At 42.0% G+C, this 14,982-nt stretch overlaps 1 protein-coding gene across 3 annotated transcripts in view; it reads left to right on the forward strand.

Annotated features, from left to right (window-relative positions):
- The window catches only part of LOC149255748 (Spc97 / Spc98 family of spindle pole body (SBP) component), a 334,350-nt gene that overhangs the window by 227,402 nt on the left and 91,966 nt on the right, over window positions 1-14,982 (forward strand). For all 3 annotated transcript variants that reach the window (XM_089460559.1, XM_089460560.1, XM_089460558.1), the window contains exon 11: window positions 1,936-2,035. In XM_089460559.1, the coding sequence (XP_089316685.1) occupies window positions 1,936-2,035 (100 nt within the window). The remainder of the gene's footprint in view (window positions 1-1,935; window positions 2,036-14,982) is intronic.

Raw genomic sequence — 14,982 nt, forward strand, 5'->3', positions numbered from 1 at the left:
CATCTGATGCTACCCAAAAATCAACAATGAATAGGGCTAAAATGAGTGGAAGGGGGTGATGTATGTGGTGTTGAGAAGCGGGACCACGTAACCAAACTCAGGATTTTTGAAGATTGCCAACCCTAAAGCTAGTGGTCAGTAAAGGAGATCCCACGAGACTAGGATACAAGGTTAACCATAGAATCGGGCAATAGAGACAAGAGTACAGAGCTAGCCCATTCTTTCCGCCGAATCCCCCCACTAATCCGTGCCCAAAAGTGCCCATGACAAGTAAGGAAAATTACTTAACTACACCAATGAAAAGATGACATACCTTTGGGGTCAGGAGGCCCACCTTGAAACATACAATCCTAATAAGGGAGCGAGGGACCACATGGATGGCTCAGGTGTCGGAGATTATGGCACATCGAGCTATCTAGTGGCTGCAAGGGGCTGCTGGCTATCAACAGAGGACCATCTAGGAGAACAAATTTTGTCATTTATACACTACCCATAGGTGGTGGGTAACAGTGAGTACTCGCTTAAGACTTTCCCTTTAAATTCACCACTTGAGGAAGTCATGGGAAACTCTCCATACTCACCACAAAGTCACCATTAAACGCGTTATATTTTTGTACAATATTTAATATATTGTAATTCTTTTTGGATTTGCTAAGTCTTTGCCATGTGTTTCTCGACTTGTTGAGTCTTTCCAAGTCCTATGCTCGCTGAGTCTTTGTCAGTCCAAGTGTAACAACATTGATATTTTCTATCGTCATCAATGATTCAGACTTTGTGGTTTTTTTATTTTTAATGGCTTTAGGTTATGATCACCAACATAGTTGAATTGGTATGCTTGTTCCCTTCATCATACTTGTCTTTCATGGCCAAGTTCTTTTTGACAATCTCAAGTATTAGGAAAGTTTTTATTGATTCTTCACCATCGTCTACTAGGGTTGCATGATCATTTTAAATTTGTCCTAGAGTTTCTTGGAAGGACATTGTGAAGAAGTTTATTTGCTTCTTGTATATGTTGATGGTACAACAAGTACGCTCTCATCTCCTCCTCCACTTCCACTTTGTTTCCAGTGCAGATAATTGGGCTTCATCTTCACGTTCTCATACTATGGCTAGTTATGATGATGTGTAGTTATTTGTTATGTTGTATCCATGCTTTTCTTTGGCTTCTAATCTCATTCAATAGTTCAAGTTATTTTATTTTTTTGCTGTATTTTAGCTTCTAGGAGTTATTTTGGCACTCTCATCGTTGTCACTTTTGGATTGTACTTTTTAATTGAGTAACCTAATTTTTCAGCTATCCGTGGATTCTAATAAAGCTATCTGATATTATGTAAGACCCAACTGTTTGGATGAGATCTTGAACTAGTGTTGGTTACTATACGCGAATCAATAGAAGTACCAATTTTTGCATTTTTCCATTTGAATCAAAAGAATTTTCCTCATTTCTTTTACCCCTTCGTAAGTGCATCCTCTATCCTGTGAGAGTAGTTCATTTTGTTTTATTCCGTCTGTATGGTATTCTTATTCTCTATGTCATGTAACCTTGTGTGGCTTATACACGCTTGTGGTTGCTATCGTTTTTTGTGGTTTTGAGTCTCTTTTATCTATTTTGGTCATTTGTAGACATTAATAAAATTTCTGAGTTCAGGTTTCTGTGATTCGTAATGTTTTGCTGTAATTCCTTACTTTCTTTGGTTTGCTGTTTTTCCCAACTATATTCCTTTTTTTCCTTTGTTTGGTAGTGGAGTGGATGAAGTCTTCATATTATAGTTGCCTATAGTTTCTATAAGGACATATTTCTTGTTACTTTTGTCGTGGCTATGCATATTATAATGTTATGTTGGATATGCAATTCTTTATTACTAGAAATGCTTTTATATTGAATCTCTCTCATATATAAAACTTACATCTAACATAAGTCTTTCCACATATCAGGCAACAAGTTAGTCATTTTGTGGGTGCATTACAACAATATGTGCAGTCTCAGCTTTTGCATGTTGTTTGGTATAAATTCCTCCATCTCCTTGAGCAGCAGGTGAAGCATCTTATTCTTTTCATAGCTAGTTGGTACTAGGTAGTTTGGTTTTTTACTGATACATTCAATAGGTACATGTGCGTTACTAATTAGCTGTACAATCTAAATATTTGACTATACCAAATGTGGTGTTAAGATTTAAAGAGCTTTGCATTGTCATGTTCAAGAGTGAGTTTTGACTAAAACATATTTTTTGACAAGGTTGTCTATCTTTGTATAAAATTCATTGAGGAAAACTACATATTCGTTGGTGGTTCTATTCTTAATATTGATTTTCCTTATTTTTTATATTAGCCTATTGTCAAACAGATTGGTATTCTGAATGCATGGATTAGTTTAATGCTGTTGAAATTTCTAGGGCACAAGCTAGAAATGATTTCCTTCCGTGGATAACTACGTCCAATGATTCGGTTAACATTAATTTCACATATTATTTAATATTTATCCAACATCATTAAGCAGTTATACAGAAGAAGATTCAACCATTAAAACATGCAAGAGCAATAAAATAATCATGAGACATTGAGACAAGAGACACAGAAATTAGGCTCACAGCCAGGGAAAAACCCGCAAGGGGAAAACCTAGAAAATACTTTTCTTATGAGAGAGAGAGTTCATAGTTCAGCAATACATCAGAAACAATATCTAGATAATAGGCAAACCAATACCCAAGAATAGGATGAAATCCCCTCTTCCTGAAATTTCAGGTCTCCTTTTCTCCCTGTGTAATTCACTAGATCAGAGATAGACAAGACAAAATTGATGTGTCCAAATGAGGAGAGATGATCTCCTTTATGATGTGTCCAAATGAGGAGCGATGATCTCCTTTATATAGCGTTCAAGTGGGGGCCAAATGGGTGCCTCTTAGGGGCTCAACCGACCTAAACATCATGAGGCCAACTTGAAATATTTTGGAGGAAAATTTAAAAATTAAAATTTCCAATCATCTTTTTCAAGATGAAAATACCACCGTGACTACCATTTTTTCCAGCACTCGCTCTTAGCTAGGGAAGTATTTTTCTCTTTCTCTCAAGATCAATCATCCCGACCAATCATAGGTCTCACATCCCATAGGTTAAGGAAGAGATCACAAATACGAATATCTCTCTCTGCCATGATCAATCTCCCCAACCAATCATGGGTCTTGTTACTCACCCCCTGTGGGTAATATGCATAGGAGAAATCTTTTTCTCCTAGATGGTCCTCAACTGGCAGCCAACAACCCCTTGCAACCACCAGATAGCTCGATGTGCCATTATCTCCACCACATGAGCCAACCATGTAGTCGCTCGCCCATCTGTTATGACCGTATTTTTGATGGTGGGCCTCTCGACGCTGAAGGTATGGCTTTTCATTGGTATAGTTGAGTAATTTTCCTTACTCATCATGGACACGTTTGGCCATGGATTGGTGGAAGGATTCGATAGAAAGAGTGGGCTAGGTCTGTATTCTTGTCTCCTCCGCTCGATTTGGCGGTTACCCTTGTATCATAGTCCCGTGGGATCTCCTTTATTGGTCATTAGCTTTAGAGTTGGAACTACATGGGAAATCTTGATTTTGGTTGTGTGGTCCTACACCCTGACACCATATACATCGCTCCCTTCCACTCATTTTAGCCCCATTCATCTCTTCTCCCATTTGGGTCCACATGTGTCCACTAGGCCCACATAGGGTTAACCTCCCCCTCCCCTCGTCTGCACCTTGGGTCGGGCCTGAAACGATGCCCGGAGGTTGTAGCAAAAAAGAAAAGAAAAAACATAGTTTGGCCACTCTCAATAGGAAATGTACCACAAAATGTAAAAAATGGTTGGGACATACAAATTTAGCGCGTGGGCAAAAGCCAAATATGTGCTCTACCCCTTTTCCATGCCCATCACCCTGGTTCCTACATGCCCTAGATGAGCCCCCTCCATCATTAAAAAATCCATGATTGTCCCAACCTTTGGTGGGCGATGAACCGCCCCACCTTAAGGGTGTATCCACTGCTATATACTACACATCATGCTCTCATCCCCTAAAACCCCGAGCAGTTATGAAGAAAAATCATTCAAAGGAAAAAGGCATATGAAGAAGGGTGTAAAAACAAAGGATGGGGTAATTCATGTACCACGATTTGCTCCCTCCTACACTCATATACCCAGGTGTGGGCTTTCCTTATTATAGCTACCTTTGTACCATAACATGTGGTATGGATGATACCCTTGATCCCCACTTCGTTCTGTTACTATATCATTTTCCACCTACCACTTGAGGGATATACCATGGACATGTTACCCCCTTAAAGGATGAAACCACCTAGTGGGGTCCTTGGTTTACCCCCTTATTGAGCTTGGAGACACTTGTACATGCCAAAGGCCATTATGGAAGGGCATGCCACCATGAAATGACCATTGATTCCATGACTTGTAAGCTCTTTACTTGATTATTCTAATGAATGGTTGTATTGGAGGGCAAGGGGACGCATTGGATCATATGCAAGATTGCAAGTGGGCCTCCATTTGGGGCTTGGTCTCCCTATATGGGGTCCTAGCCCTCTTAAGGGCTACATTGGCATTTGTAGGGTGAGAGTTGAGAGCCATGGATCTCCACCATAATAGAGAGCGCTTCATGGATCCCCAACACCACTCATTGATTGCTTGTGTTCTACCTTTGGATGAGGATGATGCACCTGATTCACCATGCCCAATCGGCTCCACCCATGCACCACACACTTGGCAGATGATCCAAGGTCCAGATGAGGGATTATGCTATCCTCCAAGCCCTTATATATGGTTTACAAGAACTTTCGATCCACTTAGAGACCCATGAGGATGTTCTTGTGCCCCTCACACCCAATTGGGGGCACCACAGGGATTTCCTTGGATAATAAGGGGCCAACCCTTGTCCACTATGTTTGAGGTCCATTCTCACATCATGGCATACTGAAAAGCTCATCAAAGGCCCAACGACTCATTTTATTGATCATTCGACTCTCTTGGGAAGCTTATCATTATGTTATTAAGCTATCTTGGTGGGTTTGTCACCAAGGGATGCTATTATTGCACATTATTTTATTATTTGGGGCTCAATTAGGCCAAATTAAGCAAATAATACTCCTTAGTGATTGTGTAAATAGAAGTGAGGTGATTCATTTTGATCATCATCACTTGGATTGGATTAGTATCTCTTATGAGATTTTCACACCTTTTTTTGGGATGAAGTTTTGGAGCTTGTCTTGATGCACTATTATGTTTGGATTTCGCTATTTTCTTTGTAGCTTCTCTAATGCAAAGTTGATAAATGTATATACTCTCTCTCTCATGTAGGTTGAAATTTTGATGCTATTCTTGTTATCTTACTAGTTAGTGCATGTATATTATTATGTTATTGGTTAACTGCATGTATATTGCTATCTTTATTCTTATATGGGTTAAATATAATGCAGAATTCTTCGAGGACCTTGAATAAGTAATTAAATGCATGCGTTGATCTTTGAGGGATTCAGTGAATGTTCCTAGAGGCACCTCTTAGGCTGAAGACCTTGAAACTTTGTCTCCTTCGCAAATTTGAAGTATAAATCTTTATTGACCTAGTTGTTTCCCTTGGAGACGCTAGCAAAGGTCAATTAGTGCTCCTTAGCACCCGAAATTTCATGATCTATGTGTATCTTAATTCCATTAAGCCCAAGCATTAAGTGACTGATCCTCGTATCCCTTTGGTGGTCAAATTTACCTCTCTTTTCCTCTCTTTTCCCATTTCTATGCCTAACCCTAGAGGTACACTTATGTGAAAATTCCTAGACTCGAACAAACCCCTACTGCAGCAAATCTGAATCTACTTCACCTACTTGATTTTTAATATACATTAACCAAGTTATTCTTCTGAATACACTAATTAAATATTTGATCTCATGAAACAAAAACTAGAGCAAAGAACAAGATACATAGGACACACTTATTTTTGGACACAATATTCCCCGGAAAAACCCAATATAGGAAAACTGGTGCAACAGTTCTGAGGGTTTTATTATTATGTAGGAGAAATATCTGAATACAAATCTAGGATGCTCATCTAGCAATCTTTTACAAAGAAAATACTCACGGAAAATTTTAGTGAGTTTTACCTCACTTCATCCGGCAGAATTCCCGCTGATCTGGCACAAGACTGGCTAACCTCGGCTATTTCTGTGCTGGCTTTGCGTTTGCCCTGCGTCACCTTCTCTGTCCTCTGCGTCAGGTCTCTCGACTGTTCCCGATAGTTCCAGCAGTTCCCGACAGTTTTCGCTGTTCCCGCAGTTCTGGATTCTGCGTGATAGACAACTTTTCTGCGTCAGCGCTCTTGGCTACTGCACTGCCTCTCTACAAGCTCTCTCCTCCTCTTTGTCAGTATTCTCCGTAAAGTCCTCCCGGATTCTCACTGCCCCTTAGTTGCAAGATCTCCCCAATCGATTTTCCTCCTGAGAACTTTTCACCTCAGAAAATCGATTTCCTCAATCTCTCTTTGTGTTTTCAAATGAACCCCAAGCCTCCATTTTATACTTTTCCTGTTGAGTCTTCAACTGTCGAGGTTAAGTCTCTAATCACCGACTAAGATTAAAACATGACTTGATTCGTTTTCTAGATCATTCTCACCCATATTTTGATTAATACTCATTAATATTTTAATTTCCCTAGTCAAGACTTAGGAACTCCATTAAAAATATTAACTATTTTAATAAAATACAATCCAGGTGGAATTTCACCAAACGATTGTTGGGTTCCTTTAAACTCATGTGCTTTAGCCTTTCCACCAATTTTCAAGGCTAGAGCACTTTCGATGCTACAAAAAACTAACACTCCCTCTTAGCGAGGAAAGTGCTTTAGCAACAATGTCCACCTGCATGCTTCTCTGTCTTTGAAGCACCTCCTTTTTGCACTGCTGCTGCTACCAACATCATACTGTTGCTGCTGCTGCTTCTGTACTGCTGCCCATGACACTGCCACTGCCACTGCTACATTTGTAGTACAACTCCCTCTCAAACGCTGCATCTGCTATGGTGCTAACGTTGCCACTGCTAACACTGCATCTGTACTGCAACTCAGTTGTTGAGAGAAGCAATTGAAAAACATCCAAAATTAGCTGAACTTAACTGTGTTCAACATAATACAATGAATGTTGGAATCTGATTGCTACTAGTCTCTGACCCTCTGAATTGTCTGCGTTGTCGCTGACTTCTGCACTGTGCCAACTGCACTGCTGCCAACCTTGCTATGCGTTGATCAGTCTCTGGTCCCAAGCTATTGCATCGGTCCTCTAAACAATCCATTGCATCATTTGACACTAAGTCCATCTCACTACTGCTGAATCTTGGTCTCCCGTAGCAAGGAATTGATCCAAGAGGTGGACTCCTCAGGGATCCTGCCCACATGTAGTCCTCCTGACTACAACTCAATATCAACCCATCTCCCTCCTCGAGATGCGTGGGCACTCATGGCATACTCATCCTCGTCTATCTTTGCATCTATAACCTTTGGATCATGCTTCTCGTCCTTATCCTTTTGCTTCAAAGGAGACTAAGATGCAAAGTTACCCATCTCGCCACATCTGAAACATTTCACCTTCGAAATGTCCTTCTTCCACTTTTGCTTCTACTTCTGCTGTCCCTTTGATGCTAGAGTTGTGTTTTCCTCTTCCTCCTTCGTCTTTGTGCCACTCCCACTGCTGCCACTGATGCTGACCTTCACTAGGTCCCTCCTTAACTCCTCTTGTTGAAGAGCCGCCCACATCTCCTCCCATGAAGGTAGTTTTTCTTTGCCCAATATGCTTTGGACGAAAACTTGCCATTTATCCGAGACTCCATTCAGGGATATCCTCACCATCGCGGTTGACTGAGGAGTGTACCCCACTGCAGCAAGCTGGTCTCTAGTGTCCTGAAGACGTTGAAGATAGAGGTTCACCCCTTCTCCTTTTTGCATCAAAGTCCACTACAACTTCTGCTCTAAGTACATCTTCCGTCGTTCGGAAGATCCTTCATATAGAGAAGACAAGGTTTCCTACATCTCTCGGGCTGTATCCTTGCCCTGCAAGTGTGAGACCACATGATCTCGAACCATTGTTTTACAACCCGGCCGAGTCAACTCCGAAACGGCCGTTTCGAACCGAGCCATTACCAAAATCTTTGACCCGGCCAGCAACCCGGCTCGGTTGACTGAGTCAACTATGACTCGGCCGAGTCATCCAATGACTCGGCCGAGTCATAGTTGACTCGGTCAACCCGGCCGGGTCAGTATTGACTCGGCCGAGTCAATGAAACTACAGCTGGGCAGCGTAAAACATGAAATTTATTCATTTTTTTGTGATTTTTGGTAAAGTTAAAGAACTACAAGTTCTTTTTGAGACAATATTTCAGGATTATGAGAGTTGAGACATAAGATCTTGATAAATTACACCTCAGATTTGAAAGAAGCTTAAAGTCTGTACATAAAATGTTTGGGGTCAAGCATAAATTTAATGAAACTTTATTATCAAGAATAGAAATGATAGTCAGATGTCCTTTTTTTCTTAATAGAAATACATTTATATTATATTAGGAAGGTTTCCCTGTCACACACATATCTTTGTTTGTTTAAAATTCAAAAAATACGTCTTATATATACACACAAAAATATTTACAATCAGAGAACCAAAAGTTATAAGGTATATACAATGAGCTTGATAGCTTCCTCTGAAGAGCCACTAAAGCAGAACTAAAAGTAGAGTACTTTATCCTATCCAAAAATTGGGCATCTTTGATCAACAAAGCTCCTTTTTCCAACAACTAATGACAAACTGCATCATTCCTTACAAAACTGAAAGCAGACAAAGAGCTAGCCTAATGTTCAAAAACAAAATTACACCCAAGTTTCAATAAAACAAATAGCACCAAAATAATCAAAGTTCTTTAACTTTACCAAAGGCTACTGAATTTAACTTGTCTTCCGTTTCGGCAATAGATGACCTTGGCTCCTCTGGCAGTAGCTACTAGCCAGTAGTACTAGTATTGGAGTCTGGTCACCATCACAATTTACTTTTGTTGTAGAGGCCATTTCTAGCCTCCTTGGTTATTTGTATTTTGTTTTGAGTCTTTGATCATGTATGACAGTTGACTATGTATTGCCATTGGGTACCATTTTGATATAATGGATTGGTTCATGAGCCTACTTTGATCATATGTTGTCTTCCATCTATATTATAATGCTGTGTGTTTGGAAACATGAATGAAAATCTTTAAAATTGTGTTTAAAATATTTAAAATTATGTTTTTTTATAAAAAAAATAAATATTTAATGTATTTTTTACAACGACCGAGTCATTGAAATCGAGCCGGTCGAGTCATTACCGAGTCGGAGTCGGAGTCGGAGTCGATCCTCGCCGAGTCGGAGTCGGAGTCGGAGTTGTAAAACATTGTCTCGAACTCCATCGAGAATGAGCCTCTTTGCCTTCACCTGCTTGGCCTTGTATTTCTTCTTTTGATTCTTGTCAGCAGGAACAACTACAACACTTTTGACGTAGGCCTCGAGATCATATTCCTCCAGAATAACTAAGATTCTGGTCTTCCATATCGAGTTGTCTTTAGTGCGACTTTTGGGAAGCTTTTCAGGTGGGTTTTTTTTTTCAGTCTAATTTCTCTAAATTCCGACAGGAATTTATTGACATCACAAGCTTGATGGGTAACCCCTACACAATGGAAGTTCCTGAGGGGTTTTTCGGGTGTTGAATCCATATATACAGTGAAAAAACCAGTTTAAATAACACAAATCAAGATTTCACCTCAAATTTTTCCATCGGATTCCAGCACCGGAAAGTGCAAAAAGTCACACTATAGACAACTCCCTTGCATATGACATAGTAGGAAGCACCTTCCAACCCGTCTTGATCTTTGAGCCCATGCAATGCCATCTCACCTAACTGTCGAACTGACTCCTCTAGTCACTGCTTAGCACTGCTTAGCTGCTAAGCAAGTGAGAAATTCAAACTTTCTGGCGGAATTTTCTCTAAGGAGAAAATTCCCCTTCTACGTGTCTTCGTTCTTTTCCAGCGGATTTCTACCCCGACATAAATTGCGCCATTCAAGCAATGCACTGAGGCTCTGCGTCACTCCTTTTAGCTCTGCAAACTCATGAACTGGAAATCATACCTCTCTGTCGTCTCACTCAGAGAGAGATTTCCTCGGATCTGCTTCTTGGCTAAGGACTGCGCAATCCCTTCAAGGGAATTCGAATTGCTGTGAAGTGTAGCTTTCGGCCTCACTGCTCAGCATTGGATCTGCTTTTACTGTTTCAAAATCAACCCCTCTGATACCATGTGAAAATTCCTAGACTCGAAGAAACACCTACTGTAACAAATCTGAATCTACTTCACCTACTTGATTTTTAATATACATTAACCAAGTTATTGTTCTGAATACTGAAGCAAATTACTTCTGCAGCCTACACTAATTAAATATTTGATCTCATGAAACAAAAACTAGACCAAAGAACAAGATACATAAGACACACTTATTTTTGGACACAATAGTCCCCGGAAAAACCCAATGCAGGAAAATCGGTGCAACAGTTCTGAGGGTTTTATTATTATGCAGGAGAAATATCTGAATATAGATCTAGTATGCTCATCTAGCAACCCTTTATAGAGAAAATACTGGTGAAAAATTTGAATGAGTTTTACCTCACTTCACCTGGCAGGATTCTAGCTGATTCGGCACAACACTGTGGTCACGCTTGTTGGACTCCCTTGTAACCCCTGTGGGTAACCCTTCGAGTAGTAGCGCATTAGATAGAACCGCGTACGGACTGTCTTTCAAGTACCTTCTGGGTATATCAGAAGCCCCTTAGCTCCTCTGCAACCTCGCCATAGATAATCGTCGGCCGCTTGCTGCTACAGTACACCGAGAATAGCACTCGGAGAGATTACTCGCCTGTACGATAAGGTAGTCGGGTTGTATGGCTAAGGGTACGGTTGATCCTCCTTAGTTAGAGCCCTGAAACATTGGGCTGAGTATTACTGTCAGACCCTTATGTATATTGTGATCTGTAGCACCTAACACTCCTCGAGACAATAGTTCCCTTTTCTATCTGGGGATCACGTATCATCTCTGCCAGATCAACGCGCAAAGAGGTGCAGCAGTAGCAGACATCAGTCCCGCAGTTCCAAGTTAGCAGACCAACCATTCCGATCTATTAGATCCATCAGATCCGCAGCAGTAGTCTGTTCCGCCGCCCAGAGCTATCCGATCCGCCATTCAGATCTCTCAGATCCACTAGATCTGAGTAGTTGTGTGGGGTTCCTATACCGGGGTATAATTTTCGCAGGACTTTTGGCCGCATTGACATTTTGAGGATTTGGCGACTGCAATATACATTAGGAAGGAGTAAAACTCCGTTTGGAGTTTGCAGAGAAAAGTCTGAGATCTCCCGGGGCGCTTATTGGTGATTTAGCCCATCAGAATCAGGACGACGAGGTGAGCACGGTGGTACCATTCAATTCTTAGTGAAATTTTTTTTTTAGGCGGTCCCAATTTTCAAGAACATCAGGTCGGTGCATGGTAGAAACTAGAGCTCAAGCTATGGCCAATGAAAGGATGGACAAACTTGAAGAATCCTTGCAATCCCTCCACATTCAGCTTGACCGACTAAATAGCATGATCCCGAGCATAATCCCGACGAGCAAGGAGGAAGCCCATGAGGAGGCGTATATTGGCAATGGACACAGTGAGGGTGAGTCTAGCCACTCTCTTCACCTCGGGGGCCCCCACCAACTATCCCGTCTGCTACCTCCCAAGTTGGATATGCATAAATTTGATGGTTCTCACCCGGCAGCATGGATAGCACAAATGGAGCAGTATTTCAATCTGAATAACATCTTAGATAACGAGACTGAGCTTATGGTGGGGAGCATGTACTTGGACAATGAAAGGTGGCAATGGTGGGAATGGCATCAACGTTGCAATGGACCTTTTAGGACTTGGAACTCCTTCAGAAAAGCTCTTACAGAATGCTTTGACCAGGAATCTTCTTTTTTGGGTCGTCTTACTAAGCTCCGACATATTGGCACAGTGGATGAATATATTACAGCCTTTGAAGCCTTAGCCTTCCGCACTAGGGGTCTCTCAGATGTGTTCTACACGGAATGTTTTATCAGCGGTCTTAAAGAAGCCATAAAAGCCCACGTCTTACTGCACCACCCTCCCACATGGACGGAGGCTTGTAAGGTAGCTCGTAACGTGGAATGTGCGTTAGCAGCCCAGTAGAATCGCCCAAATTTCACCGCTAAGGGTCGCCCCCCACAGGCTCACAGCACGACTCAAACACTTAAGGTTCAAAAGGTGTCACCTGCAGAAATGGCCGAAAGAAGAAAGCAAGGATTATGTTACTACTGTGATGAAAAATACTCCCCAGGTCATAAATGCAAGGAGCCCAAATTTTTTCAAATTGATGCCACTGATTACAGCTCATCGGAGGAAGATCCACCACTGGAGGAACATGAGGCGGTGGAAGAGGACAACCAAAAGGACAATGTCCCTGACGAACCAGTTATTTCGCTGCATGCTTTGGCCGAGATTTCTTCACCTCAAACTCTCAAAATCAGAGGTTTTATTAAACATCGCCCAGTAGTAGTCTGGATTGATAGTGGAAGTACACATAATTTCATCCATCAAAAAGTCACGGAAGCAGTGCATTGTTTTGTACGAGCAGTTTCTAACTTCCAAAGTCCAAATTGCGGATGGGGGCACAATGAAATGTGAAGGCCGCTGTGAAAATGTGAAACTTCAAATGGGGGATTATCAGTTGAAGACCCGCATGTTTGCCATACACATGGGAGGGTGCGGCATTGTCCTCGGTGCTGAATGGCTTCGCACTCTTGGGCCAATCACAATGGATTTCCAGGAGTTATATATGAGTTTTAAGCAGAACAACTCCACACATACCCTCCGGGGACTCCAGGCGGGAGCTCCCTCTCTCATCAGCTCGCATAGGATGGAAAAATTGCTAAAAAAGGGCCATCATGGAGTTATAGCTCAATTTAATGCCATCCAGGCAGTCGAAACCAAGTCTCTGCCGATTCATCCTGAGATGCAACAGATTTAAATTACCATCTGCCGGTCTTTGACAAACCTCATGAGCTTCCACCCTCGAGAGGGGAACATGATCATAGCATCACCTTGGTTCTAGGGGCCCAACCCCCAAATGTGCGCCCATACAGATATCCGTTCACCCAAAAGAATGAAATAGAAAAAATAATCAAGGAACTTTTGGAAGCAGGGGTCATTCGTCCCAGCATTAGTCCTTATTCATCACCGGTGGTCATGGTGCTCAAGAAAGATGGGGAGTGGCGGATGTGTCCAGACTTCAGGGCCCTCAATAAGTTGACAGTCAAAGATAAATTTCCCATCCCGGTGGTTGACGATTTGCTGGATGAACTCAATGGGGCTCAATTCTTCACTAAGCTGGATCTTCGCTCGGGCTACCACCAAATTCGCATGAAGGAAATCGACATTCCAAAGACTGCTTTTAGAACTCATGAAGGCCATTATGAGTTACTGGTCATGCCATTCGGTCTTTTTAATGCCCCCTCTACTTTTCAGAGCCTTATGAACCACATTCTCAAACCATATCTCAAGAAATTTGTCCTTGTCTTCTTCGATGACATCCTCATCTGTAGTTGCACTTGGGCCGCACATCTTCAGCATGTAGATCTACTCTTGCAACTGCTCCGCAAGCATAAATTATTTGTCAAGATGTCCAAGTGTTCGTTTGGCATGGACGAAGTTGAGTATGGGGGCCACATTGTGGGGCGTGAAGGTGTCAAGGTGGACCCCAAAAAGATCCAGGCAATGCAGGATTGGCCTCAACCTAAGACCTTGAAGAGCTTGAGAGGATTTTTGGGTCTCAGAGGCTATTATCGTAAATTTGTTCGCAATTATGGTCGCATAGCGAAGCCCCTCACTCAACTCCTGAAGAAAAATTCATTCTTCTGGAATGAGGACGCACAACAGGCATTTACAACTCTCAAAAATGCCATGTGTTCCACTCCAGTCTTAGCACTACCTGACTTCACCAAATCTTTTGTCATTGAATGTGATGCTTTGGGTACAGGTATTGGGGCGGTCTTAATGCAGGAAGGGCGACCTTTGGCCTTCACAAGCCAACAACTAAGTGGGAAGAATCTGGGCCAATCTACCTACGAGAAGGAAATGATGGCCATCTTACATGCAGTAGAGACCTGGCGACCTTACTTATTGGGGCGACGTTTCCAAATCCGCACAGACCATCACAGTCTTAAATATTTTTTGGAGCAACGCCTATCCTCCCCACAACAAAATAAATGGCTTGCCAAAATGCTGGGATATGATTATGAGATCATTTACAAGAAAGGGCAAGACAATAGTGTAGTAGATGCATTATCTCACCAATTTGAGGAGGAAAGTACTCTGTTAGCAATTTCCCTCCCCATTCCAGAATGGATTGAAGAGGCTCGCAGGGAATGGTTTTCACATCCCAGGCTCTCCCAACTCATTTCTCAATTGCAGGTAGATCCAAATTCAACCAAGGGCTACTCGTGGCAAGATGAGATTCTTCGCTACAGGGACAGAGTCGTAATTTCACCAACATCCACCCTCAAAAGTCGCATTTTGGCAGAATTGCACTCATCCCCCATTGCAGGACATTTAGGCTTTGAGAAGACGTATGCTCGCACCAGAAGATCATTTTTTTGGACAGGCATGAAAAAGGACATCCTTACTTTCGTCACAGAATGCGATGTCTGTCAACGCCACAAAGGGGAGACCGTCAACACACCAGGCACATTACAACCGTTGCCCATCCCGGCATCAATTTGGACGGAGGTTTCTATGGATTTCATTACAGGTCTTCCAAAGTCAGGAAACAAGTCAGTCATCATGGTGGTTGTGGACAGAGTTTCGAAGTATGCTCATTTCTGCGCCCTACCCG

The sequence above is a fragment of the Pinus tabuliformis genome, chromosome 7, assembly GCF_031772625.1.
Source record: "Pinus tabuliformis cultivar Carrire ecotype Pingquan chromosome 7, CPIR1, whole genome shotgun sequence".
NCBI classification, from domain to species: Eukaryota; Viridiplantae; Streptophyta; class Pinopsida; order Pinales; family Pinaceae; genus Pinus; species Pinus tabuliformis.